At 42.5% G+C, this 27,956-nt stretch overlaps 4 protein-coding genes across 9 annotated transcripts in view; 2 read left to right on the forward strand and 2 right to left on the reverse strand.

Moving 5' to 3' along the window:
• Positions 1 to 2,127: 2,127 nt before the first annotated feature.
• Positions 2,128 to 8,302, reverse strand: HNRNPH2 (heterogeneous nuclear ribonucleoprotein H2 (H')). Of its 4 annotated transcripts, XM_011964778.1 has the most exons (3): positions 8,116 to 8,213; positions 4,241 to 4,335; positions 2,128 to 4,113 (listed from the first exon to the last, which is right to left on the reverse strand). In XM_011964778.1, exon 3 carries the CDS (start codon positions 4,049 to 4,051, stop codon positions 2,933 to 2,935), a length of 1,119 nt encoding a protein of 372 aa, XP_011820168.1. In that variant the 5' UTR covers positions 4,052 to 4,113; positions 4,241 to 4,335; positions 8,116 to 8,213; the 3' UTR covers positions 2,128 to 2,932. The 4 variants fall into 4 exon arrangements, with proteins under 4 accessions (XP_011820168.1, XP_011820166.1, XP_011820165.1 ...); XM_011964776.1 differs by having other exon boundaries at positions 2,128 to 4,335; positions 8,128 to 8,302; XM_011964775.1 differs by having other exon boundaries at positions 2,128 to 4,335; positions 8,116 to 8,302.
• Positions 8,301 to 18,307, forward strand: GLA (galactosidase, alpha). 2 transcript variants are annotated; one of them, XM_011964772.1, is made up of 7 exons: positions 8,301 to 8,725; positions 11,773 to 11,947; positions 14,266 to 14,443; positions 15,302 to 15,393; positions 17,162 to 17,323; positions 17,542 to 17,739; positions 18,009 to 18,305. In XM_011964772.1, exons 1-7 carry the CDS (start codon positions 8,532 to 8,534, stop codon positions 18,297 to 18,299), a joined length of 1,290 nt encoding a protein of 429 aa, XP_011820162.1. In that variant the 5' UTR covers positions 8,301 to 8,531; the 3' UTR covers positions 18,300 to 18,305. The 2 variants fall into 2 exon arrangements, with proteins under 2 accessions (XP_011820162.1, XP_011820163.1); XM_011964773.1 differs by lacking the exon at positions 17,542 to 17,739 and having other exon boundaries at positions 18,009 to 18,307.
• A 1,718-nt stretch (positions 18,308 to 20,025) lies between these two features.
• Positions 20,026 to 24,796, reverse strand: LOC105528163 (60S ribosomal protein L36a). Of its 2 annotated transcripts, XM_011964780.1 has the most exons (5): positions 24,570 to 24,796; positions 24,054 to 24,159; positions 23,805 to 23,872; positions 20,362 to 20,484; positions 20,026 to 20,093 (listed from the first exon to the last, which is right to left on the reverse strand). In XM_011964780.1, the coding sequence occupies exons 1-5, from the start codon at positions 24,660 to 24,662 to the stop codon at positions 20,073 to 20,075; spliced, it is 411 nt and encodes a 136-aa protein (XP_011820170.1). In that variant the 5' UTR covers positions 24,663 to 24,796; the 3' UTR covers positions 20,026 to 20,072. The 2 variants fall into 2 exon arrangements, with proteins under 2 accessions (XP_011820170.1, XP_011820169.1); XM_011964779.1 differs by having other exon boundaries at positions 20,032 to 20,484.
• Positions 24,797 to 25,067: 271 nt separating this feature from the next.
• BTK (Bruton agammaglobulinemia tyrosine kinase) overlaps positions 25,068 to 27,956 on the forward strand; it is a 44,254-nt gene continuing 41,365 nt past the window's right edge. The window contains exon 1 of the mRNA XM_011964783.1: positions 25,068 to 25,137. Within this exon, the coding sequence (XP_011820173.1) occupies positions 25,068 to 25,137 (70 nt within the window). The remainder of the gene's footprint in view (positions 25,138 to 27,956) is intronic.

The raw sequence follows: 27,956 nt of genomic DNA on the forward strand, positions 1-27,956 counted from the left end.
ACAGAGCGAGACCCTGTCTCAGAAAAACACAAAAAACAAAACACAGCTTGTTGGGCTCCACCCCCAGTTTCTGATTCAGTCGTTGGGGGAAAGGGGGTGGGGCGGGGGGGCAAAAAATAATCTGCATATCTCACAAGGTGGAGGTTCATGCTGTTACTGATTGGGCACCACACCCAGAGAACCACTGGCACAAGCCATCCGATACTCTTAGGCCGTGATAATTGTGGCTGCAAATTTTCTGCCTGATCCTGCCAAATAGCTCACACACGCAGTTGAAAATAAATCCTCTGACTCAGTGTTTGGGGGGTGTTGTGGGTGGGCTGCCCACTCTACCTCCCAGCACTTTCCTGGGTAGTAGTGTTAGATGTGAGTGTTGGAGCACGTGTGGTGGTGTGTGTGCATCCGTGTGCACACCAGCTATACTGCTGTCCCTTTGGAACCTCTAGTGCTGACCACTGACCTTCTCCAGGTTCTCTCCTTTGCTCCCCAGAGCCCTTCTGAATTTTCTTATCCAGCGAAGAAGAGTAAGTGAACATTTAAGATCACAAGGAGCCCTCCATTGTCTCCTGGGATTTGGTGCCATCTAGTGGCTAACTTGAGAATCTTTGCTCAGACTTAGAGAAACTTCTGGAAAATTAACTAAGTAGCCTGGGAAGGCAAAAACACCTACTTGTTTACCCTCTGAGAAAGGCTTCCTGGACAAGGACTGGCTCAACATGATAGGAGTCAAAATGGATTTCTTGCTCTCCTGAAAGCTGTGATAAAAATTAGAAGTCATCAAAGAATCTCAATCACGTCCCACTGCATCTTCAGCTTGAATGATTTTCCAGAATTGATTTTCATTTCCTGAATGAAATGGAGTCAGGTAATACCAACTTGGTATTTGCCTCCCATCTCATTTCTCTGGGCCCCAAGCTCTGAACAGCCCAAGTATAGCAATACAGTTCCCAAGGGGTCAGTGAAACTACAAAGAGATCTGTAGTTCAAGGTACAGTTGGTACTGATCAGAGGGACATTGGGGTCTTAAAGTCATTGAGGGGTGGAATTGTTAATGACCACTGTGATCCAGACAAAAATCTAGGACATCAGCACACAATGCCACAGGTGCTCAGAATCCTCATGAGAGGTGCGAGGTATTGTAAACATGTGGTTTGGACTTTAATAGAAAACTTAAACTACTTGTTATGGGAACAAAGGGGAGGCGATCAGGGATCATAAAGGAAGCTGCTCCTTAAAGTTGTTTGGGGAACTGTGATGGGTCTCAAAACGTGGTCTTGAGACCAGCAGTATCAGCACATTCTCAAGCAACATCCCAAAACTACTGAACTGTAAACTCTAGGGATGGGGCCTAGAAATGAATGTTTAAACAACCCCTGCAGATGATTCTGATGCACATGAAAAGTTTGAGAATGCTGGTTTAAGATAAGCTTTAGATGCCCTAAAATACACCTGAGAGTGTTTAGAGAATCTCCTAATGAATTCATGGAGGAGACAATTTATTTCCTTAACATAAGCCTGCTTCTTTTTTGTTTTGTTTTTGACACATAATTGTAAGCCTACTTCTTTTTTAACATACAAAGGTGCCTTCTAGTTTGTGATGAAATACAAAGGATTATTTATTCGCTTTCACTTCTTTGGATTTTAGAGAATACTATCTTGGTAAGTGGCTCCAAAAGTAGCTCAATAGTCCTGTAGACATGGTAAGTTTTTTTAAAAAAGAAGAAAATGTTCAACTTTAATATTAATCAAAAAAATACAAATTAAAATTGCAATGAGATATCATTTCTCAACTAACAGACTGGCAAAGATCACAAAGAATAATGTGCATCAATAAGGAGGGCATAAGGGGGAAAATAAAGCACACACTCCAGGTAAAAAGATAAAGTACCAGAATCTTGCTGGTAACACAAATCAGAAGCCTTAAAAATGAGTATATCTTTGACTCAGCAATCCCATTTCTAGGGATATATCTTAGAAATAATTAATGATATATGCAACAATGAACATATAAAGATACTAAATATATTGTTTATAATTTTAAAATTAAAAATTTTAATTTTGAGGGAATTATAAAGTCAATCAGCGTGCCCATATGACAGAACATAATAAAAATCAATCAGCACAAGATTTTTTCCAGTTTTTAAAAGGAAGATTTATTTAACAAGTTTCACTTAGTACAATACATCTAAATGGAAATCACAATACAAGGAAAGATTTAAACCAAAGCCTCAGAATTTCATATAAACTACATGACCACACTTCTGAAGTATTGGTGTTGCATCTTAAAATTGTCCTGTATCCTTAAAAAACAAAAGAAAAAAAAAGTGTACACTCACGTGCCTTACAGGATATTAAACCAAAAAGCTAGAATTAACAAACATGCCAAATGTTTTCACTTTGAATCGTAGACACAGCTCCTATATTTGAGTTTTACAGAAAAGCATGTTTCTCAACATGCATCCGAAGTTTTCAATGTATTTGGGGTATAACAGCAACATTTAACATAAGTGAAACTGCATTAACCTAAATATGCTTACTGCTTAGGTACACTCCTACAACATAACTAACTTGAGGAAAGCTAAAAATTGTTTTAACAGTTATGGTCAATACTGAACTTTGTTATTATGTCCCAGATGAATGTTTCAGTGTTCAAAATTGCTGAGCTTGAAGTTTTACAATAATCTCAACTTCCACTTTACATTAAGCATGAATCATAAGCCTGTAATGCAAAACTGTTAAACTTAACTCTTGTTTTCTTAAAAAAGGAGAAAGAAAGATAAAGAAAGAGAAGCTGACCAAGAGTGATCAGAATCAATTATATTTCCCATTTACCAATCATACTGGATATACTAGACATCCCTCCCATTCTATTCAACTCCCACAAATGTACAGCTTTTATATATGGAGTAGCTGTTTGGTGCTCCTTCTCTACCTAAGCAAGGTTTGACTGATAGTCACTGGAGTTTTCCTGCAGAACTTGGTCATATCCACTCATACTGCTCTGACCACCATAACCACCTCCATAACCACCACTCAACTGCTGGCTAGCAGGACCTCCATAACTAGACTGGTTGGATAAGCCCATCCCTCCCATCATTTGGCTACCATAAGCCCCACCACTTGCCCCTGCTGTAGAATTCAAAAAAAGTTCTACATAGCTGTGATCGTAAGCACCCCCACTTGTTCCTGCAGTAGAATTTAAGAAAAGCTCCACATATCTGTGTTGCATATTAGCTTTGTCTTTTGCCATAGCTGCCACAGCATCTTCATGAGTAGCAAATTCAACATCTGCCTCACCAGTAACTCTGCCATCGGGTCCAATTTCAATATGTACTCTCATGGGATTAAGAGGTGAGAAGAAATTATAAATATCATTCTCAGTGGCTCTGTAAGGTAACCCCCTCATGTGTACACAGTGCCCTGTGGTGCTCTGGAAACTGGACCCACCATCTCCATATCTATGATCAGACATTCCTGAAAAACAGTAATTGAGGTCTCTTCCAAATCTATCAGACCCAAAGCCATATCCATCATTATAGCCACCATAGTCATCATAGCCTCCATACCCTCCACCGTAGGCACCACGCCTCATCCTTTCAAACCCAGCTCCTCTGCCAATGCTATTATACCCTCTGCCAGCCCCCGGCCTATCATAGGGACCTGGCCGCTGCATAGCCATGAGCTTTCGAGGGGGATCATAGTGGGTTCGAACTTCAGCTCGGCTACTCTTGAAGATCTCAATGTACCTGTGCCCTATTCTTTCCTTGTGTTTCTTTAAGGCCTTCTCAGCTATCTCCTGCGAAGCAAACTGCACAAAGGCTTCCCCTGTGCTTCGCCCCTGAAAGTCCACTGGCAGTGTCATCCCATTTGGCACAATTTCCAACCCTGAAAAGAACTGAACAATCTCTTCCTTGCTACAGCCAAATGGGAGTCCTCTAAGCCGGACGAAGCCATCGTTGGCAGTATCAGGGCTATTCGGACCTGTATGCTTCAACACCCAATCCATTTCAACACTGTTAGACTTGAATACTTCAACGTATCTGTGTCCCATGGTTTCTCTGTCCTTCTTCAAAGCCAATTTCACTTCCTCTTCAGATTCAAGTTCAACAAATGCTTCACCACTTGGTCTGCCTTCTCTGGTGTAGATGAAACGAATACCTGATGTGCCATTTTGGATCTTGCAATCAGAGAAGAAGCGCATCACTTCATCGGCTGAGCAGGACCAGGGTAGGCCCCTGACCTTCACCACGAACCCCTCCCTGCCTTCCGTGCTCAGCATCATGGTGACTGTTGGGCTCTTGGTGGCAAGTTTGGCTCAATGCAATTTTAGTGTAGCTGAAAAAAAAAATTAGAAGACTACTGTCATGGAAAAATGCCCGTGATATAGTAAGATAAAAAAGCAAACTATTAATAGAAAATTCAACTATGCTGACAGCTTTTCTGTAAGATGTCTGTATAAACAAAGAGTTCACCAAATTTTTAACTCATTCATTTTTTAAGTTATTTATTCAATGCCTATTACATGTTGGATACCATTAAAAATTAATAGCAATCGGCCGGGTGTGGTGGCTCACGCCTGTAATCCCAGCACTTTGGGAGGCTGAGGCGGGTGTACCACCTGAGGTCAGTAGTACCACCTGAGGTCAGGCGGGTGTACCACCTAGAGGTCAGAGACCAGCCTGGCCAACATGGTGAAACCCTGTCTCTACTAAAAATACAAAAAAATTGGCTGGGCGTGGTGGCAGGCGCCTGTAATCCCAGCTACTCGGGAGACTGAGGCAGGAAAACCACTTTTATGTACCCAGGAGGTGGAGGTGAGCCGAGATCACGCCACTGCACTCCAGCATGGGCCACCAGAGCGAAACTAAGTCTCAAAAAATAAATAAATAAAATAACAGCAACAAATCAGTGGGATAGGTCAACAAATAAAAGATAGCTATATCTGAATATACACACATAAAAAACTTCACTAGATCAAAAGATTAAACAACAATTAAAACATTAAAACACAAACAAAACACAGGTTATATACGTTCTTTATATAATCTCCTTATATACAAATGTATGCAAATCAATAAAATCAGGGAAATATTTGGGCTTCAGAGATAAATGAAAAAAAGACATTATTGGGAATTCACACATTCATTTTAGAAATATTTTTTAGTTGCCATGTCCAATACTCAGCTCTGGCATACAAGAATCAATAAGCCCAGAAAGGGCTTATGATCCTACAGGAGCACCAAATATCATTATTAAAGATGTAAATGCAAATATACATTATACTTGCCATGACCCTCTGGGTGGGGTATAAGCATAGTATCAAGGAGGGACTAGTTGATCAGTTCTATTGGTTGGAGGTCAAATGGTTAAATGAAACAGACTAACCTGCCCAGGGATCCATAAACGATTTTTTAAAATTATGATAAAGCACAAATAGGAGAGGGAAAAGCAAGAGAAAAGGCTGGCAAGGCATAGATCAGATCCCAAAGACTTTTATGCAGTGCTTAGTTAAGACTGCATAAAAAAACTGGAAAAATAACATGGAAAATCCATAAACCTACCACTCAGAGTAACCACTAATATGTTCATTCTAACTTAAAAAAAATCCCAGTGCAGCAAATTTAAAGAAAACTGTATAGAAGTATATACACACTATATACACTAAGCACCTTTTAAGACTTTTAAACCGGGGAGTTTGTGGGGTGACTTCACCAAAACTCTTTCAGACAGATCACCCCGGCAACAGTGTGGTACTCAGAGGTGGAACTAGGGAGATTAGTTAGAACTTGTCTCTTAAATATACGTTAAAGGAATCGCCTAAGGCAACAGGAGTAAAATGGAGAAAAGCTGTATCTACACATACCAAAAAAAGTGGAATCTGCGGGACTTGATAACAGATTAAGTATGAGAGAATACAGGTATAGGAGGATACAGGAGAGCAATCTGGGAAATGTTCAAATTTAATCAATCTTCCAGCAAGTTAAAACCAGAACTAATCATTATTTTTCACCCATCAAGATAATGGAAATTAAACGGTGACAGTAAATCAGTGCTATGCAGCGTTCACAAACTAATAATACACTACTAGAGGAGTGATAATTGATATAAACTATTTCCTTTTTGATAAATCCCACTATATCCTGAAAGCAATTTGATAATATGTATCACGAATTTTGACAGCAAATACATTTCAGTTATGTGCCCTAAGGAGATGATCTGAAATTCAGACAAAGATTTATGGAGCTATATATTCTTTGAAAAGTACTGTATTAAGAAAACTGGAATATTATGCATTTAATTTTAAAAGTTACAAAAATATTTAATAACATGAGAAATTACTTATGCTATAATTATAAGTGACCCAAGAGCACAGCTGCTTTACAATCTCAACTATGTACAAAATACATATTCCCATACCCTTTGACACTGCTAGAATCCTTCCAGGAATCTAGTCAACAGAAATACTTAGGAATGTTCCTTGCAGCACTGTTAGTAAAGGCAGAACATTGGAAACCTAAATAGCCATCATTAGAGGAATGACTGAATGAATTATACCTTATCCTTAAAATGGAATGCAATGCAGCCATTTAAAAAAAAATCTATCTGCCTTGACCCAGAAAGATCTCCAAAATACACTAAATGAAAGAACATACATAGTATGATCCTACTTATAGTAAAAGATTAGCATGCATGTAAATAAATAAAAGATCTGGAAGCAAACTTGTTTTTGAGAGAACTGAAGGGTAGGGGGAGTGAAGTGGGCTTTTCGCTTTTTACCCTGTATACTTCTATACAGTTTTAATTCTTTAAATTTGCTGTACTGGGATTTTTTTTAAGTTAGAAAGAACATATTAGTGGTTACTCTGAGTGGTAGGTTTATGGATTTTCCATGTTATTTTTCCAATTTTTTTATGCAGTCTTAAATTTCTACAGAAATAATTACTTTTACTTCAGCAAAAAAGTAACATAAAACAAATTAAAATGTTTGCATTTCTGGGATTTGGTATAGGAAATTTTATAAAATTGTCCAATTTTGAATGTGGATGGTTATCTGATATGGTCTGTGAGCATTGGGCCTCTTGGAAACAAAGTACAAAGTGTAATAACGGCCATAAAACTACACTGAGGAAACGATTTAACATTTACTGATTGCATATTAAGTGCCTAGCACACTGCATCTGCAGTGATAACAGTTTTCCTATTAACCATCCTAACGTCTCAGTGACAGATTTACAGGCTGTTTTTTATTACATTTTGTACAATTTTTTTTTTTTTTTTTTTTTTTTGCTTGCCTTATCCCTGGGATAACCCGTCCCATTTAATTCCCTGCACCACTCTATCCCTTAAGAGCCCTTCTGTAGGGGCAGAGAGGTTCTACTTCATTACTGCGTCTCCTGGGAAGGCCATCAGGACTGCTGGCTCAAGTGGGAACCAGGACTCTTTGTGAGTTAAGAATTTGTGTATTTATATGCGTGTTACACACATTTTTTAAAAAACTGTAACGACATAAGGTTGAGTAGTCGTCTCTGGGTGGTGAATTACGTGTATTTTTAAATTTTATACTACATTGTTATTTTTCAAATGTTCGAAATTGAGTATGTAGATTGTTGTTATCAGCAGAAAAACAAACATTATTCGAATACTCAATTCAGTAAAGTAATTTATTGGGCGCCTTTGTCAAGCACGCATTTGCCTAGATGTGACTCTACAGATAAAATTCACTTGGGGCCTCCCCCTACAGACAATCAGGCAGTGGAGACTGAGTGCCTGAATAGATAGACCAGCACTCAGACCACTATTTTCAGTATCTGTTTTTCTTAACTCAGGGCTGTGGTTTTCAAACCTTTTTCGCCTTACGGTCACCCTTAGGGGTCCCCCGAGACCGGCCCAGACAGACAGATATACAAAAACACATACACAGTCATGAGCGTCCACCATTTCCCCACCAGGCGCAGCACAGGCGGCTTCCCGGCACTGAGATGGGGGGGAGGAGGGAAGAGAGCGCGAGGGGGGAGGGGAAAGCCGAGAACGAAAGAGGCGGAGGCGGCCCCCGAACCCCGCTTTGGTCTTCATCATCACCACCCCTGGGTCCCCAGTTCCCACCCACACACCAACCTCTAACGATACCGGGTAATTTTCCTCCTTCTTCCCTCAAACGGCTATAGCGAGACGGTAGACGACGACCAGAACTACTTCTGCTCACGTAAGCGAGTAATCACGTGAGCGCCTACGTCATGTGAGATCTCGGTCACGTGAGCAACTCTCGGCTTAAACTCGGGATCACTAAGGTGCCGCACTTCCTTCTGGTATGGAAATAGGGCGGGTCAATATCAAGAAAGAAAGAGGGTGATTGGTTAGCGGAACGTCTTACGTGACTGATTATTGGTCTACCTCTGGGGATAACCGTCCCAGTTGCCGGAGAAACAGTAACGTCATTATCTAATAAGTAATTGGTGATTGGTCCTCCCCTGAGGTTAAACTTAAAAGCCTAGGTTACCCGCGGAAATCTATGCTGTCTGATCACTGTGACAATGCAGCTGAGGAACCCAGAAATGCATCTGGGCTGCGCGCTTGCGCTTCTCTTCCTGGCCCTCGTTTCCTGGGACATCCCTGGGGCCAGAGCACTGGACAATGGATTGGCGAGGACGCCTACCATGGGCTGGCTGCACTGGGAGCGCTTCATGTGCAACCTTGACTGCCAGGAAGAGCCAGATTCCTGCATCAGGTATCAGATATTGGGTACTCCCTTCCCTTTGCTTTTCCATGTGTTTGGGTGTGTTTGGGGAACTGGAGGGTCTCAACAGGAACAGTTGAGCCCGAGGGAGCGCTCCCCGACCCGACTCTGCGCTGCTTTTTTATCCCCAGCAAACTGTCTCGAATCGGGACTAGCCCTAAACTTTCTCTGTGTGACCTTTCCTGGGATGGGGGTCCGGCCAGCAGCCCCTGTTTGTTTCTCTCTCTCTCTCACTCTCCCCCCCCGCCCCACGCCTTCTCTTTCTCTTTCTCTTCCTCTTCTCTCCTCTCTCTATCTCTCTCTCCCTGCCCGGTTCTCCTTTTTCACTGCTCCTTGCAGAGCAGGGCCACCCCATAGGCAGTGTGCCCAAAGTAGCCCTGCCCGGTTCTATTCAGACCCTTCTTGTGAACGTTTGTTCTTCCTCTGCCGGATGCTAACCGTGAGAACATCTAGGATGGGTAGGAGGGATCGGGGACTAAGATTCGTGCCATTTTTTCTCCTTTTGGGGTCGTGGATTTCTCGGCAGTATCTCGAGAGAGTTAGAGAGACCCTAAGGTCGCTGAGATCTCTCCCACCTCGCCTATGAGCGTGGCATCAGGCTGGAAGGTTGACATGGAGGAACTTTATACATTTACACGTTTGGGTGAGGGTTGAGGCTGAATTAGATAGGTATTGAACGTGTCTGACCCTCACAATCCTTATCTGTAAATTGGGATTACAAACTTTTAATTTCAGGGAGCTGACAAAAAAGATCTGAAAAATAGTTCTTATCTCACACAGGTGAACTTTCAAGGAGATAGCCTATTTAAAGTACATAGCACAGCGCTTGACCATTCAATTGCGCGTACAGAGCAAATGTTCCCTAACCTGGAATCGATGGGAAAATGAATGTAAACCTACAAATCTGAATGAATATGTGTATTTTTCTGGAGAGAGGATATTTACCTTTCTTCAGATTCTCAAAGGGCTCTGTGACTTTAAAAAGGTTAGGAATCACTGATAGATATTGGTAAAAGGTGGCAGTCACAGTACATTTCTGTGTTCATAAGTTATTCCTATGAATATCTTTACAGATAAAGTCAGGATGTTGGTCAGACCTCACAGAAGAAATTGGCCTTCTAAGTTTCATGTGATCCTGTGGTACAGTATGTGTGGCAATTTTGCCCGTCACGGATTTTTTTTTAGTGGTATTTGCATCTGATTAGAAAACTAATGCATGATCATTGCAAAAAATGTAGATAAAGAAGAGCAAAATGAAAATAAAGATTTCCACCCACCATTCCACCACCCGGAAATAATCATGATTAAAATGTTAATATACAACCTTGCAATTGTTTTCTATATAAATGAAAACATAGATTTCTTTTTTTCATTATATTCCATAAAAAAATGGATCATGTTTATGTCATGTTTGGCTAATGACAAGACCCTGGCACACAGCCTGGGCTCAAATTCTGCCTCATTGTTACTTAACCCTGTGACATTGGGTAAATTACACTTTTTTTTTTTTTTTTTTTTTGAGATGGAGTCTCGCTCACACCATTCTCCTGCCTCAGCCTCCCGAGTAGCTGGGACTACAGGCGCCCGCCACCACGCCTGGCTCATTTTTTTTTTTTTTTTTTTTTGTATTTTTTAGTACAGATGTGGTTTCACCATGTTAGCCAGGATGGTCTCCATCTCCTGACCTCGTGATCCGCCCACCTCAGCCTCCCAAAGTGCTAGTGCTGGGATTACAGGCGTGAGCCACTGCACCCGGCCTTAGTTTTTTTGTTTTTTTGTTTTTTTGTTTTTTTGTTTTTTTTTTTGAGAGGGAGTTTCACTCTGTCACCCAGGTTGGAGTGCAGTGGCGTGATCTCTGTTCAGTGCAAACTCCACCTCCCGGATTTAAGCAATTCTCCTGTCTTAGCCTCCCGAGTGGCTAGGATTACAGGCGCGCCACCACAACCAGCTAATTTTTGTATTTTTAGTAGAGAGGTAGTTTCACCATGTTGCCCAAGCTGGTCTCGAACTCCTGGCCTCAAGTGATCTGCCTATCTCGGCCTCCCAAAGTACTGTTATTACAGGCGTAAGCCACTGTGCCCAGCCTTCCTTTATCTTTTAATTAATGTGCATGTATGTAATCTTTTAGGTGAACTTTTTGTGATGTGCCAAGTTCCTTAAAAAGCCCTTTCGGAAGCTGGGCAGGTGGCCCACACCTATAATCCCAGCATTTTGGGAGTCCAAGGCAGGTGGATCACTTGAGGCCAGGAGTTCAAGACTAGCCCAGCCAAAATGGCAAAACCCTGTCTCTACTAAAAATACAAAAATTAGCCAGGTGTGGTGTCTCATGCCTGTAATCTCAGCTACTGGGGAGGCTGAGGCAGAAGAATCGCTGGAACCTGGGAGGCAGAAGTTGCAGTGAGCCAAGATGGCGCCACTGCACTCCAGCCTGGGCGACAGAGGGAGACTCCATCTCAAAAAAAAAGATAAAAAAGAAACCTAAGCACTTTTGGGCTTTGTTATGGATTTTGTTAAATATGTAAAGGATTGCAGGGAGAATTAACTTATTTTTAATATTGAGTATGCTTATCCAAGAGCAAAATAATATTTGTCTATTTATTCAAATCATTTAGAAGCATCATAGTTTTAACATATGGGCCTTGCACATATCTTAAATTTATCTGTAGGCATTTTAGGTTGTTCAGTTGTTCTTGTGAATGGGATCTTTTTCTCCAAATAGGATTATTGTTGATATCTGTTGATTATGTTAACTTTGTAGTTTCTTACTTTACTGAACTGTCTTCTTAGATCTAATAATCTTTTCAATTTCATCATATATTTCTCATTCCTATTTTATTTGGGGTTTTTAGGGCAGAAGTATTAAGGGGATAAGAGAGACAAAAGAAAATCTGGAAAAACAATTCATTTTACCTTACATTGCTTGTGATTACTACCACAGTATTACTGGATTGGAAAAAATTGTGAAATTCCAAGGTGCCTAATAGGTACCTAAGTGTTCACTTAATGAATTGTAATGATTATTGGAATTTCTCTTTCAGTGAGAAGCTATTCATGGAGATGGCAGAGCTCATGGTCTCAGATGGCTGGAAGGATGCAGGTTATGAGTACCTCTGCATTGATGACTGTTGGATGGCTCCCCAAAGAGATTTAGAAGGCAGACTTCAGGCAGACCCTCAGCGCTTTCCTCATGGGATTCGCCAGCTAGCTAATTATGTGAGTTTATAGATAATGTTCTTTTTCATTCGGAGGACTGTAAGCACTTCTGTACAGAAGCTTGCTTAGAAACAGCCCTCATGGCCGGGCGCAGTGGCTCACACCTGTAATCCCAGCACTTTGGGAGGCCGAGACAGGTGGATCACCTGAGGTCAAGAGTTCAAGACCAGCCTGGCCAACATGGTGAAACCCCGACTCTACTAAAAATACAAAAAATTAGCTGGGCATGGTGATGGACGCCTGTAACCCCAGCTACTTGGGTGGCTGAGGCAGGAGAATCGCTTGAACCCAGGAGGTGGAGGTTTCGGTGAGCCAATATCGCACCATTGCACTCTAGCCTGGGCAACAAAAGCGAAACTCCATCTCAAAAAAAAAAAAAAAAAAGAAAAGAAAAGAAAAGAAACAACCCTCATGACACTTAGAAAGTAGAATAGCTGGCTGTTATCTGAACATCGAATTGTAAGGCTTATCATGTGGACTTTGCATTCCATCAGCAGACAATTTTTTTTTTTGAGACGGAATCTCATTCTGTCTCCCAGGCTGGAGTGCAGTGGCGTGATCTCGGCTCACTGCAAGCTCCGCCTCCCAGGTTCACACCATTCTCCTGCCTCAGCCTCCCGAGTAGCTGGGACCACAGGCGCCTGCCACCACGCCCGGCTAATTTTTTGTATTTTTAGTAGAGATGGGGTTTCACTGTGTTAGCCAAGATGGTCTCGATCTCCTGACCTCATGATCCGCCTGCCTCAACCTCCCAAAGTGCTGGGATTACAGGCGTGAGCCACTGCGCCCGGCCTACAAATGTTTTGCGATAGCTGTTGAGGCCCATCTTGGAGTTCTCCTTTTGCTAAAACGACTGAACTCTCTAGGAGGAAAAAGGAACTTGGTTCTTGACATAAGCGTGCATGCATTTCCATATAACCTTTGGGAAGCTATTGCAATGGTACTATAAACTAGAATTTTAGAAGATAGAAGGAAAATATTCTGGAGATCATTGAAGAGAAATAGAGTCCAACACTAGTTAAAGATGATGAAGACATTGGCCGGGCGTGGTGGCTCAAGCCTGTAATCCCAGCACTTTGGGAGGCCGAGACGGGCGGATCACAAGGTCAGGAGATCGAGACCATCCTGGCTAACCCGGTGAAACCCCGTCTCTACTAAAAAATACAAAAAACTAGCCGGGCGAGGTGGTGGGCACCTGTAGTCCTAGCTACTCGGGAGGCTGAGGCAGGAGAAAGGCGTAAACCCGGGAGGCGGAGCTTGCAGTGAGCTGAGATCCGGCCACTGCACTCTAGCCTGGGCGACAGAGCGAGACTCCGTCTCCAAAAAAAAAGATGATGAAGACAGATTTTTTTTTTTTTTTCTTTTTTGACAGACTCTCTGTCACCCAGGCTGGAGTGCAGTGGCACAATCTCACCTCACTGCAACCCTCCACCTCTTGGGTTCAAGTGATTCTCCTGCCTCAGTCTCCCAAGTAGCTGGGACTATAGGCGCACACCACCAAGCCCGGCTAATTTTTGTATTTTTAGTAGAGACGGGGTTTCACCATATTGGCCAGGCTGGTCTTGAACTCCTGACCTTGTGATCCGCCCACCTCGGCCTACCAAAGTGCTGGGATTTCAGGCATAAGCCACCACGCCCAGCCGATGAAGACAGATTTTATTCAGTACTACCACAGTAGAGGAAAGAGCCAAGTTCAATTCCAAATACAACAAAGACAGGTGGAGATTTGTAGCCAATGAGCAGATTGAGGGGGTCAGTGGATGGAATATGTAAGAAGACATCAAGGGTAGGGAGCTTCTTGCTAAAGGCAGACCGTGAACTTAAACATGAAGGGTGGGGAATGAGGGAAATTGATCAGATATCAATGGTGGCAGTAATGACTTAGCAGGATTTTTGCTAAGGGGGCTTGCTAGGACAGACATAGGAAGCCAAGGTGAAGGTCTAGTCGAAAAGAAGGCTCATCAGAGAAGTCTAACCAAAGTTTCGTCAAGGAGAGTCTTTGCCAAGGTAAATCTATCATTGCCCTCAAAAGGTAACTTTCAGGATCCCATCAGGAAGATTAGCATGGCTGCTAGCTTTCTCCTCAGTTCTGGGCTATAGCTCACACGCATAGTTTGAACTAGTGCAGCAGAACTGGGGGATTTATTCTTTGTCTGCCAACAGACTCATCTGGGTGATTTTGGGGGTTTGTGGGAAAAAGCCCCCAATACCTGGTGAAGTCACCTTGTCTCTTCCCCCAGCCTGGAATGGTTCTCTCTTTCTGCTACCTCATGATTGTGCTTCTACGATGGTGACTCTTTTCCTCCCTCTCATTTCAGGTTCACAGCAAAGGACTGAAGCTAGGGATTTATGCAGATGTTGGAAATAAAACCTGCGCAGGCTTCCCTGGGAGTTTTGGATACTATGACATTGATGCCCAGACCTTTGCTGACTGGGGAGTAGATCTGCTGAAATTTGATGGTTGTTACTGTGACAGTTTGGAAAAGTTGGCAGATGGTATGTTTTATTCCAGAGATTTAGCCACAAAGGAAAGAACTTTGAGGCCAAGGTAGCTGAGCCAAAGAACCAATCTTCAGAATTTTAAATACCCTGTCACAATACTGGAAGTAATTATTCTCCATGTGCCAGAGCTCCCATCTCTTCTCTTTCAGTTAATTAATTAATTAATTCATGTAAAATCCACACATGCCTAACCATAGCTAATATTGTGCACTTATAATTCAAGAGGGCTCTAAGAGTTAATTAGTGATTGTAACTCTCTATAACACCATTTAGGAGAGTCCAGGTTGTCAGTTGGTCACAAAGAAAGAAGCATCTTCATTCCTGCCTTTCCTCAATATACACACCATCTCTGCACTACTTCCTCAGAACAATCCCAGCAGTCTGGGAGGTACTTTACACAATTTAAGCATGAGCAACTGCCTGTCCCTGCTGCTAGTTTAAACATGAACCTTCCAGGTAGCCTCTTCTTAAAATATACAGCCCCATCCGGATGTGATGGCTCATGCCTGTCATCCCAGCACTTTGGGAGGCTGAGGCAGGTGGATCACTTGAGGTCAGGAGTTCGAGACCACCGTGGCCAACATGGTGAAACCCCGTCTCTACTAAAAATACAAAAATTAGCTGAGTTTGCTGGCACATGCCTGTAATCCCAGCTACTTGGGAAGCTGAGACAGGAGAATCACTTGAACCCGGGAAACGGAGGTTGCAGTGAGCCAAGATCGCACCACTGCACTCCAGCCTGGACGACAGAGTGAACTCTGTCTCAAAAAATAAAAAGTATATATATATATATATAGCCCCAGCTGGAAATTCATTTCTTTCCCTTATTTCACCCATTGTTTTCTCATACAGGTTATAAGCACATGTCCTTGGCCCTGAATAGGACTGGCAGAAGCATTGTGTACTCCTGTGAGTGGCCTCTTTATATGTGGCCCTTTCAAAAGGTGAGATAGTGAGCCCAGAATCCAATAGAACCATGCTGATAGATAGAACTTGACAACAAAGGAAACCAAGGTCTCCTTTAAACTCCAACATTACTTAATATCATCCTACCATCTCTCCCAGGTTCCAACCACTTCTCACCATCCCCACTGCTATAATTATAGTCTAAGCTACCATCACCTGGAAAGTCATCCTTGTGTCTTCCCCTTTATTTCACCATTCATGTCCTGTCTATCAACAGTCCTTCCACCAGTATCTCTAAAATATCTCCTGAATCAGCCCACTTTCTTCCATCTCCACTACATGCACCCTGGCCTTCCAAGCTACTATCGGCTCTCACCCAGACTGCTGTGACAGCCTGATCTCTCTGCTTCCACTCTGTCCCAACCCCCATCTATTTTCCAAGCAGCACTAGAGTTATCTTATTAAAATGTAAATATCAGGTTTTTTTGTTTTTTTTTTTTTTAAGAAAAAACCCTGAGACTTAGCAGAGTTATAAAAAATATAAATGGCATCATCAGTTCCCTGCTTAAAACCCTTAACTGGCTTCCAATTGCACTTGGAATGAAACCAAACCGCACTGATCCAGCCCTTGCCTGCCTCCCCAGTGTCCAAGGGGTCATGGCTCTTTCCCTGGCTACACTGGTTTTCTTTTTGTCCTTCAACACTGCAAGCCTATTGCTGCCCCAGGGCCTTTACACTTGCTTTTTTTCTGCCTGAAACAGTTCTTCCCCAAATATTTTTAAAGGGCCGGGCTCCTTAACATTGAAGTCTCAGACCAAACGCCACATATGCAGACAGTTCTTCTCTAACTACTTTAAAATAGCCCTCTGTCCATTCATTCTTTATCACATTAACCTGTTTAATTCCTTCTCAGAGCTCCGCACTATTTGGAAGTATTTGTTGACTTGTTACCATGTCTCCCCACTAGAGTGTAAGTTTCATGAGGGCAGGGACCTTGTCTGACTTTGACTGTATCCCTAGCATATGGTTAAGTGTTGAATGGTTATTTATGGAATGAGTCCTTATTATTCCCTCATCTCTGCGAAACAGTCTTTTTTCTCTTTTTTCTCAGCATCTTAAACCTGATATCCCACCTGCCTATCTACAAACTTCTTTTTTTTTTTTTTTTTTCCAAGACGAGTCTCGCTCTGTCATTTTTTTTTTTTTTTTTTTTTGCGCGACAGTCTCACTCTGTCACCCAGGCTGGAGTGCACTGGCGCCATGTCGGCTCACTGCAACCTCAGCCTCCCAAGTAGCTGGGCTTACAGGCGTGCACTACCACATCTGGCTAATTTTTGTATTTTTAGTAGAGACAGGGTTTCACCATGTTGGCCAGGCTTTTCTCAAACTCCTGACCTCAGATGATCTGCCTGCCTCGGCCTCCGAAAGTGCTGGGATTACGGGCGTGAGCTACCGCGCCCAGCCTCTACAAACTTTTTATTCCATTAACAAACTATATGCCTAGGATTTAAGTTTTCTTAATGCTTGATGGAGTCCTATGTAATTTTGCAGCTTTTAATTGTACTCATTAAGATCATTTTAGTTCTGATTATAGAAGTAAATTAACTTTAAGGGATTTCAAGTTATATGGCCTACTTCTGAAGCAAACTTCTTACAGTGAAAATTCATTATAAGGGTTTAGACCTCCTTATGGAGACCTTCAATCTGTAAACTCAAGGCTACAAGTGCCTCCTTTAAACTTGACTGTTTTCATCTCACAAGGATGTTAGTAGAAAGTAAACAGAAGAGTCATATCTATTTTCACAGCCCAATTATACAGAAATCCGACAGTACTGCAATCACTGGCGAAATTTTGATGACATTGATGATTCCTGGAAAAGTATAAAGAGTATCTTGGACTGGACATCTTTTAACCAGGAGAGAATTGTTGATGTTGCTGGACCAGGGGGTTGGAATGACCCAGATATGGTAAAAACTTGAGCTCTCCTTGTTCAAGACCCTGCAGTAGGCTTGTTTCCTATTTTGACATTCAAGGTAAATAGAAGTAAAGTTCCTGGGAGGAGGCTTTATGTGAGAGTACTTAGAGCAGGATGCTGTGGAAAGTGGTTTCTCCATATTGGGTCATCTAGGTAACTTTAAGAATGCTTCCTCTTCTGTTGTTTGAATTATTTCATTCTTTGTCTCAGTTAGTGATTGGCAACTTTGGCCTCAGCTGGAATCAGCAAGTAACTCAGATGGCCCTCTGGGCTATCATGGCTGCTCCTTTATTCATGTCTAATGACCTCCGACACATCAGCCCTCAAGCCAAAGCTCTCCTTCAGGATAAGGATGTAATTGCCATCAATCAGGACCCCTTGGGCAAGCAGGGGTACCAGCTTAGACAGGTAAATAAGGGTATATATTTTAAGATGGCTTTATATACCCAGTACCAAGTTTGTCTTGGGCCTAAATCTATTTTTTTCCCTTGCTCTTGATGTTACTATCAGTAATAAAGCTTTTTGCTAGAACTATTATTTCCAAAATAATGCTATAGTATCATTTTAATTTTTCCTACAAGTGCTTGATGGTTCTGACATTAAGAATTAATGCCAAACTAACAGGGCCACTTATCACTAGTTGCTAAGCAATCACACTTATTTTCTTGGTTTTTCAGGGAGACAACTTTGAAGTATGGGAACGACCTCTCTCAGACTTAGCCTGGGCTGTAGCTATGATAAACCGGCAGGAGATCGGTGGACCTCGCTCTTATACCATCGCGGTTGCTTCCCTGGGTAAAGGAGTGGCCTGTAATCCTGCTTGCTTCATCACACAGCTCCTCCCTGTGAAAAGGAAGCTAGGGTTCTATGAATGGACTTCAAGGTTAAGAAGTCACATAAATCCCACAGGCACTGTTTTGCTTCGGCTAGAAAATACAATGCAGATGTCAATTAAAGACTTACTTTAAAATGTTTATTTTGTTGCCAACTACTACTTCCCGTCCACCTTTTTCTCTATTCACTTTAAAAGCTCCCTTTCCACCAGGCTCAGCGGCTCATGCCTGTAATCCCAGTGCTTTGGGAGGCTGAGGCAGGCAGATCGCCTGAGGTCAGGATTTCGAGACCAGCCTGGCTAACACAGTGAAGCCCTACTAAAAATATAAAAATTAGCCAGGTATGGTGGCATCTGTAGTTCCAGCTACTCAGGAGGCTGAGGTAGGAGAATCACTTGAACCCAGGAAGTGGAGGCTGCAGTGAGCCAAGATCATGCCACTGCATTCCAGCCTGGGCAACAGAGTGAGACTCCATCTCAAAAAAAAAAGTTCTATTTCCTTGAATAAAATTTTCCAAAGTTGAAACTTTGGTACTAAAACTATTAAACACGTATTTACTCATCCAGATACCCACCCCCCTTGAGATTCTCTCCCAATTATCAAAATGTGTAATATTTAACTACAAAGAGCTATAAACATCACTAAGACTGAAATGTAATAAAAAGGATTTATAGGCCAGGTGCGGTGGCTTACGCCTGTAATCCCAACACTTTGGGAGGCTGAGTCGGGCAGATCACGAGGTCAGACGATCTAGACCATCCTGGTCAACATGGTGAAACCCTGTCTCTACTAAAAATACAAAAATTAGCCAGACGTGGTGGCAGGAACCTGTAATCCCAGCTACTCAGGAGGCTGAGGCAGGACAATCACTTGAACACGGGAGGCGGAGGTTGCAGTGAGCTAAGATTGCACCAATTGCACTCCAGCCTAGGCAACAAGAGCAAAACTCCGTCTCAAAAAAATAAAAGATGTATAATTTGGAACTGTTAGGAGGCATTTTAATGAATGGTTATTTTGTCTCTTAAGATTCTTCCACCGAGTTTAGCCAGACATGGTGGCTCACACCTGTAATCCCAGCATCTTGGAACACTGAGATGGGAATTTCACTGAAGGTCAAGAGTTCCAGACCAGCTGGGTAACAAAGAGACCCCCACCACAAAAACAAAGTAGTCAGGTGTGGTGACAGGGACCACTAGTCCCAACTACTCAGGAGGCTGAGGCAGGAGGACCACTTGAGCCTGCAAGCTCAAAGCCGTAGCAAGCTATGATCCATACCATTGGCATTCCAGTCCACATGAGAGGGAGACCTTGTCTCAAAAAAAAAAAAAAAATTCCACTAGAGAGTTTCATACACCAGAAAACCTGTTCTTTGTAGTTATTTTGGCATAAATATGTCTACTTTAAAATGTGAGGGGGAATGTCAAAATGTTTAACAGTGTAAGACCAAGTCCATAGACAATATTATATATGTTACAGCGTAACTGTGTCTGGAGAACAATGCCAAAATTCTTTATTAAATTTACAAAATTCTTTATAAATTAACTGTTATACCAAAGATCTGAGACTTAACTCTTAGTAAAAACATCTGATATTCACTATGTGTTACTGACTTCTCCCTATTAACCTGATGTGTCTACTTACATAACCAATAACCACTGCGTAACGGCAAACTGCATCTCATAAGGCCCCCAGTGATTGAAGTGCCAAATTAGAAAATTGCAACATACGATGTGAACTCAACCAGTCAGCTTCAATCCAAAACAAGTAGTACCAGGAAGAGGCATAAATTTCCCCACGGGCGGAATTGTGTTGATGGCTCTAGCTTATTCCCTCCCAAAAGATGAACGGCAAACAAATGAACTGAACATAAACTCAAGATTTTATTGTCTTCATAATAAAAGATGACACTTAGAACTGGATCACTTGGCCCTGTAACAGAACAGAAAAAAGTTGAGTTTTGTATTTTGCCATGAACTACTGCCCCATCAAGAACATTATCTGTTCCTAAAATGTTCACCATGCTGTTAAGCTTCCTCATTCTTCCTTTCCTCCTTGTAGCAGAAAATCTCACATACCTTTAGCTATAGATCTAGTATTTTTAGAGGATTACCCCTGAGCTCTACGTCACAATGAATGTTCACCTTTTCAAATAATAAAGCTATGAAAAATATTGCACCTTCCACCCGCAATTATATACCTTTCTCTTCTTATCTCCTCCCAGTTCAAAATGCTTGCATCTTTTAATAGCCAGCATTCTCTTAGATCTGCAGTTGGGCTCAACGCACTCAAGCCTTAGCACAATCTTCTTTGTAGTTTTAGCCTGGAAAAAAATTAAAGCCTTAATAAATAACTACAGAAGATCAGTTTCTTCAAAAATGACTGCTTTAAATAGTACTCAGTGTACTCTTAAGCCATAGGGAGAAAATAATCTAAAAATCAGTGAATTTAAGAGAAAATGTGGTAGAACTTGAGGACTAAAAAAAATAAAGGCTGGGCACAGTGGCTCATGCCTGTAATCCCAGCACTTTGGGAGGCCGAGGCAGGCAGATCACAAGGTCAGGAGTTCGAGACCAGCCTGACCAACATGGTGAAACCCTGTCTCTACTAAAAATACGAAAAGTCAGCCGAGCGTGGTGGCTTGCGTCTATAATCCCAGCTACTCGGGAGGCTGAGGTAGGAGACTCACTTGAACCCGGGAGGCAGCGGAGGTTGCAGTGAGCAGAGATCGAGCTACTGCACTCCTGCCTGAGACAGAGCGAGACTCCATCTCAAAAAAAAAAAAATCTATATATATATAAAAAGAGAAAACGTGGTAATAGCAAAGATGGCATGTCATCCAGTTTAAATCCAAACCCCACTCAGATCAAACATCCTAAAGATTCCTATCAAATGGGCCACCCTGAATTTGTGGCCATTCAGCAGCTCTGCATAGTTCTTTAATCCCAACAGTTTGTGAGGCTGAGGCAGGAGGATTACTTGAGCCCAGAGTTTGAGACCGGCCTGGGCAACACAGTGAGAACCTCGTCTCTATAAAAGATCAATAAATTCTAAGACTACCTAGAATTTATGTGCATTCAACTGAATTATGTAACTCAAACTACACTCCCCACTAATACTCAACTTTTTTAATTGTTCCTTTTTTTTTTTTTGAGACGGAGTTTCGCTCTTGTTGCCCAGGCTGGAGTGCAATGGCGTGATCTCAGCTCCTTCCCCTGGGTTCAAGCAATTCTCCTGTTTCAGCCTCCTGAGTAGCTGGGATAACAGGTGCCCACCACCACGCCCAGCTAATTTTTTTGTTATTTTTACTAGAGACGGGGGTTTCATCACGTTGGCCAGGCTGGTCTCAATCTCCTGACCTCAGGTCATCCACCCGCCTCGGCCTCCCAAAGTGCTGGGATTACAGGCGCTTAGTAAGCCACCACGCATGGCCTTGATTGCTCTTTTTACCTAAACAGAATATTGTTTACAAGTTTCATATTTACCAAAAAATTGCAAACATGCTACAGAGTTCTCATAAACCTTACAACCAGTTTCTCATCTTACATTAGTATGACTTATTAACAAACCAACACTGATGCCTTATTAACTCAAGTCCATACTTTTAAAAATTTCCTTGTATTTTCCTAATGTCCTTTTTCTGTTCTAGGACCCCATCCAGGACACAACCTAACATTTAGTCATGTCTCTAAACTCCTTTGGCTGTGGCAATTTCTCAGACCATTTTGATGATCTTGACAATTTCAGCACTACTGGTCAGGTATTTTGTAAAATGCCCCTCTTGGGATTTTTCTCATGATTAGATAGAGTTATGGGTTTTTTAGTGTCATTTTCATCACACCTTATCAAGGGTGTATATCAACATGACTCATGGCTGTTGATGTTAACCTTGATTACCTGGCTGAGGTAGTGCTTGTTAGGTTTCTCCACTGTAAAGTTTTATTGCATTTTTTCTTTGAGGTACAAACAATCCAATTACACTCTAAGTTATTTTAAAATATGCAACTAAGTTATTGACTTTAGACACCCTGTCGTGCTATCAAATAGTTGGTCTAATTCATTCTAATTTTTTGTACCCACTAACCATCCCCACCTCCCCCCACTACCCTTCCCAGCTTCTGGTAACCATCCTTCTACTCTCTATATTCGAGTCCACTGGTTTTGATTTTTAGATCCCACAAATGAGAACATGTGATGTTTGTCTTTGTGTGCCTATTTCACTTAACATAATGATCTCCAGTTCCACCCATGTTGTTGTAAATGACTGGATATCATTCTTTTTATGGTTGAATAGTACTCCATTGCATATAGGTTCATTTTCTTTTTTCCTTGTTTTTTTTCTTTTTTGAGATGGAGGCTTGCTCTGTCGCCCAGGATGGAGTGCAGCGGTGTGATCTCCGCTCACTGCAGCCTCTGCCTCCCAGGTTCCAGTGATTCTCCTGCCTCAGCTTCCCGGGTAGCTGAGGTTACAGGCCCGCACCACACGCCCAGCTAATTTTTGTATTTTTACTAGAGACGGGGTTTCACTATCTTGGCCAGGTTGGTCTCGAACTCCTGACCTCAGGTGATCCACCCACTTCGACCTCCCAAAGTGCTAGGCACGAGCCACTGTGCCCGGCTGCATATAGGTACATTTTCTTTATCCATTCATCCCCTGATGGGCACTAAGGTTGCTTCTAAATCTTAGCTATTATAAACAGTGCTGCAACAAACATAGAAGTGCAGATATCTCTTTGGTATGCTGATTTTCTTCTGGGTATATACTCAGCAGTGGGATTGTTGGATCATATGGTAGCTCAATTTTTAAATACTCAAATTTCTTAATAAGCTTGCCCCTTTAGCAAGAGTTCTGATACTGCTGCTAGCTTGCAGTTCTTAACAGGCCAAAACCTAGTTAGAACCTGTCTTCTAAACAAGTTATCCAAATGTGAAAAGGTATAAAAAAGCATTCTTTCTGCCACCCTGAGACCAAACTACTTACTGCATCCAAATGAGCACTAAAGTCATTCCTTAATACTTTCTGGAGCTAAACTGCACCAGAGGCAAAGTGCCAAAAGAAATGCTGTGTTGGAGAGAATGCTCCATTCCAATCATCGTGCTAATTACTTTAATGGTTAGCCAAATCACCTAAGGTTTGAGAATAAACAGAAACTAGCTCAGCCTGAGAATACAGAATTCAGGAGGCTAGCAGACAGGCCTAAATGGCTATTCTATAAGAGTTTTAAGACTTCACGAGAACAGGTAGCTGACTGCAGGTTTCTGTGATGAGAAACAACAGAACTTAATGCAACCAACAGTCGAGGATTCAGACATGACGACAGATAAGGAGCAAGGCCAATGAAAGGATTCACAAGTGTACTCACACCTCAGTTCTTAGGAAAGCAGGGCACATTCCTCGATTTTTTGCCTCTTCAGAAGGGAAAGGATAAAAAATCGTAAACACTGAAATAGTGCAGTATTGTGGACTAATCAGACCTGAGTTGCATTCCCAGCTCCATCACCTACTAGATATATCACTGCAGTCAACTGTGAAAACTTCGCTAAACTAACGCTATACCTATATCATGAAGTGTGTGGACTAGAGACAAGTATACATCCTTACTGCAATTAAGTGGGAAACGTCAAATAGTAATTACCACTCACCTTTTTCCGGAAAATCGGCTTAGTTTGCCCACCATAGCCACTCTGCTTCCTGTCATAACGCCGCTTTCCTGGGAAAACGAATTGGTATTTATTATAATACCAGCAAGTAATTCTTACAGGTTTTATCTTAATTTTGCAGCAGAAATATTAACGCTCAAGTCGGGCGTGGGGGGGAAGAGACCTGGACCCGTATGTTACTCTACAACACAAATGTCACATTAACACCAAATTATGCAGAAACCATCTTACCCTGGGCATACAGAGAATCCTTGCCCTTCTTGTACTGTGTCACTTTGTGGGGTTGGTGCTTGCCACACTTCTTACAGAAAGTCCGGCGGGTTTTAGGGACGTTAACCTAGTAAAGAAACCGTTCAGAACGTGCAGTGTTATTTGACGACAATGGCACAACGCCCTACCTCACCCAGCTAAAGCTAAGGCACTCCACGAGTACTCCTCACTACATGCTAACTCTGACTACAGGGTGGGTCAGCCCCATGTGCTTCAAGCAGAGCTTCCTCCCTCCGTCGAGCCCCAAAGAGGGAAAAGATCTTATTAACTCCACCCCCGGCTAACTCTACCTCTTTGAACCCATCACTTCAATTCCTGGCCCCGTAGCCCGGTCCCTTTAGGGTTGATCCCGGCAAAATTGGGTTGCTCCGGTATATCGAGTCCACACAGGAGCCTGGACCCATCCCGGCACAGCACCGGCGACGAAGTGGGGATAGATTACGCTGGATGTTACTCGGCCCCACCAGCAAGTCCTACCATGCTTGCGAGAGCGATACCGGCACGGGAAGAAAGAAAGAAGCCGCGCCGCAAACGGAAGTATATAGGAGGTTCCCGATCGCACTTCCTCATGGGAGTCGGTAGGAGCAATCATAGAGTGTAAGGCTCGGCGCAGCGCCCTCCGGCTGCTGAGAGGACTCAGTTCCGAGCCGCGGGCGGGAGCTTAAGGAAGGACTCCGCCTAAAGGGTGGTCCACTCACCCCAACTTCCGCCCCGCAGCTTTGCAGCGTTTCGTCACTTTATCTCTTGTGGTGGACGCTGCTACATAGTGGCGTTCAGTGAAGGGAGCAGTGTTTTTCCCAGATCCTCTGGCCTCCCCGTCCCCGAGGGAGGCCAGGACTAGGGGCGAAAAGAGGGGTCCTCCACCTCCACGTTCCATTCCTGTTCCACCTCAAGGTCACTGGGAACATCTTTCGCAGCAAACTGCTGATTCAATGAAGGCCTGGAGGGAGCCAATTGCTCCAGTTCATCAATCACATGGCCAGTTGGTCCATTCAACAAATGGTCATTAGATGCCCATTATGTGTCAGGCACTGTTCAGGGGGAGGGATACAGTAATCTAATAGGCTTATAAATGTACAATTATGAACTAAGTACTTTGAAGAAAAGGAACAATGATTGGCGTTAAAGCAGCACCCTTCTGTTGAGGGAGTAAGTCAGCTGCTCTAGGTTCTGAAAAGTGACAATGAAATTGTTCGGCTCCTGTATCAAGCCTAGAAGTAGAAAGTATCCAGTGGCTCTTCCCTTCCTTGCAGACCTGGCAGAAGGCATATACTAGGTTTCAAGAGAGTCCAGCATAGAAAGACTGCAGGGTACTAAACATTTTAAATAGATTGTGTCATACAATTCTCACAGTAATTCTAGGAGACAGGTGGTACTATTAGTCCCATTTTACAGGTTAAGAAATTGAGGTCGTAGGATGTTAAACGATTTTACCAATGTCAACAGTATTTAGTGAATCTAGGATACAAACCTGGGTAGACTGACTCTAGAACCTGGGTTCCTTTAACATTATAAAATACTGCTGTTGTGGCCTGGTGATTATAATAGCATATATATATATATATGTGGCGCACTTACTATATGCCAGGCATTCTCCTAACCACCTTACATACTACCCCTTTGAATCCTGACAGCAACCCCAGGAGGTATGTACCAGTATTAGTATTTAACAGGTGAGGACACTAAGGCACAAGAGATGTTAAGTTTACTTACCTGAAGTCACACAGGTTGTTATTTTTTTGTGGAACTGGAATTTGATCCTAGGTAGTCTAACACTACAGCCTTGCACTTAACCACTACATCATACCAAGGAAGCAGGGGCATCTGCAGTGTAGAGGATGGTGAGGAGACAGAATTGGGCTGAGACACAGGAGGAGGTGGCAGTGGAGTAGGGACTGACGAACCATGACAGTCTGGGGTATCTTGCTTGCACAACCCTCCAGGAACACGTGTGGGACCTGAGCTGACACTCTGATCACCCCCTTTTTTGTTGGGTGGTCTCTGGGAATGAGATAATAAAAATATTACCACTACCTGCTACATTTCCTGAAAGTTTCTTTGCCAAACTTCCAGCATTTTCTTTCTCTTTCCAGATTCTTAAGCAATCTCACTGGCCTTTAGGGGTTTATGTTAGTAACATAGAAATATGAAGACCATGAACATGGCCCCTCTTCATTTAATCAACCTTAGTTCTTTCTATCATACCTGTATTACATGGCTTTGTGGGGTTTTTGCTTGTTTTTGCTTACTTAAAAAAATTTAATTGACAAAAATTGTTTATATTCAAGGTGTACAACATGATGATTTGATATGTGTATACACTGTGTAATGATTACCACAGTCAAATTGATTAACATATTTATCATCCATCACCATCCATAGTTACCATAGAGGAGGTGAGGACACTTAAAATCTGCTCTCTTATCAAATTTCAATAATACAATGTTATTAACTATGGTCACTATATTGTACATTAGATCCCCAGAGCTTATACATCCTATAAGTGAAAGTTTGTACACCAATGCTGACACTGAGGTGGGAGGATCACTTGAGCTGTTCTCTGTTTTGGACATGTTCCTGCTCATTAATTTCCCCTAAGATGAGGCACTCAGAACTGGATGCAGGACTCTAGGTGTGGTCTGGCTTTGCAGAGTAGGTGGCATGTTACCTTCCTCTGTCTAGATATTTTACTTCTGTAAGGAAGCCTCAATGTCACGTTGGCTTTTCTGGAAGCCATGTTAACTGACATGACATGCCTTTTGATTACTATCAGCAAAAAGCCCTGAACCATTTTCACAAATGCTACTGCTACTCCACTTTCTCCTGGAGTCATTTGAAGTTCAAATTTGAGGCCCAGTTGTGAGACATCACCTTTAGCCCCGGTAAAATACACTTTGTGGAATTTGGCTTCTCACACCAGGTGATCAAGATCTTTTTGGAAACTAATTGCCCTCTTCCATCATCCAGTCTAGCACACAGAGCCTTGCACCATTCATAAACTAACTGGGCTACTTTTTATATTTTCCTCAAAGATCATCAACAAAAATGTTGAACAGGATAGCACCAAGAATAGAACCTTATATTGCATTGGGAATCTGTTCAGGTGACACTCAGCTGTTCATTTGTGCTATCTGAGTACAGTCCTCCTGTCAGTATGGATGAGTGTGCTAGGGGAGTGGTCGTGGGCAGAGGGTGAAGAAGAGCCTACGTCTACTTGCTCTTTTCCCTTGTGCTCCTCTCTCTCTCTTGTTTAGCTCTCCCACTGGATGCCTGTCACCTCCCAGTCCCCACCCCAAGATGGACCTTGAGAAGGGACAGGGCATGTGACAACAAGTGACATAAGATGAAGAAAAGAGGAGGGAAGGTGAATGCCTGTGACCAATCCTCAGGCAGGTGAGTGGAGCAGCTATTGGGGGTGACTAGCAAAAGGATAGAAGTTGTCAATAAAGTAAGGCAATCATACAACACATCCTGTCCATCTATCTTGTGCAAATGTGAGGATCAACCACTATATCATCAGTCTACAAATACTTTAAATGTTTTTATTTAAAGTCCTGTTGGTGACCGGAAGAGGTGGCTCGCCCCTATAATCCCTGTATTTTGGGAGGCCGAAGCAGGAGGATCGCTTGAATCCACGAGTTTGAGACCAGCCTGGGCAACATAGTGAAACCCCACCTCTACAAAAAATACAAAAATTAGCCCAGCACAGTGATGTGTGCCTCTAGTCCCAGGTACTAGGGAGGCTGAGGTGAGAGGATTGCTTGAGCCCAGGAGACAGAGGCTGCAGTGAGCCATGATCATGCCACTGCACTCTAGCATGGACTTCAGAACAAGACCCTGTCTCAAAAAAAAAAAAAAAAAAGG

Source organism: Mandrillus leucophaeus, unplaced genomic scaffold, assembly GCF_000951045.1.
Source record: "Mandrillus leucophaeus isolate KB7577 unplaced genomic scaffold, Mleu.le_1.0 Scaffold706, whole genome shotgun sequence".
NCBI lineage: Eukaryota > Metazoa > Chordata > Mammalia > Primates > Cercopithecidae > Mandrillus > Mandrillus leucophaeus.

What these genes read in the sequence shown, in the direction of transcription:
- HNRNPH2 (XM_011964776.1), bottom strand. Translation starts at nt 4,282, where the DNA reads ATGATGCTGAGCACGGAAGGCAGGGAGGGGTTCGTGGTGAAGGTCAGG.
- GLA (XM_011964772.1), top strand. Translation starts at nt 8,532, where the DNA reads ATGCAGCTGAGGAACCCAGAAATGCATCTGGGCTGCGCGCTTGCGCTT. An exon ending in TTTGGAAAAGTTGGCAGATG is followed by an intron (nt 14,444 to 15,301) that starts GTATGTTTTATT and finishes TTTCTCATACAG; the next exon opens with GTTATAAGCACATGTCCTTG. An exon ending in ATATGTGGCCCTTTCAAAAG is followed by an intron (nt 15,394 to 17,161) that starts GTGAGATAGTGA and finishes CTATTTTCACAG; the next exon opens with CCCAATTATACAGAAATCCG.
- LOC105528163 (XM_011964779.1), bottom strand. Translation starts at nt 24,662, where the DNA reads ATGAGGAAGTGCGATCGGGAACCTCCTATATACTTCCGTTTGCGGCGC. An exon ending in GGATTCTCTGTATGCCCAGG is followed by an intron (nt 23,873 to 24,053) that starts GTAAGATGGTTT and finishes TCGTTTTCCCAG; the next exon opens with GAAAGCGGCGTTATGACAGG. An exon ending in AGCCGATTTTCCGGAAAAAG is followed by an intron (nt 20,485 to 23,804) that starts GTGAGTGGTAAT and finishes ATTTTTTTCCAG; the next exon opens with GCTAAAACTACAAAGAAGAT.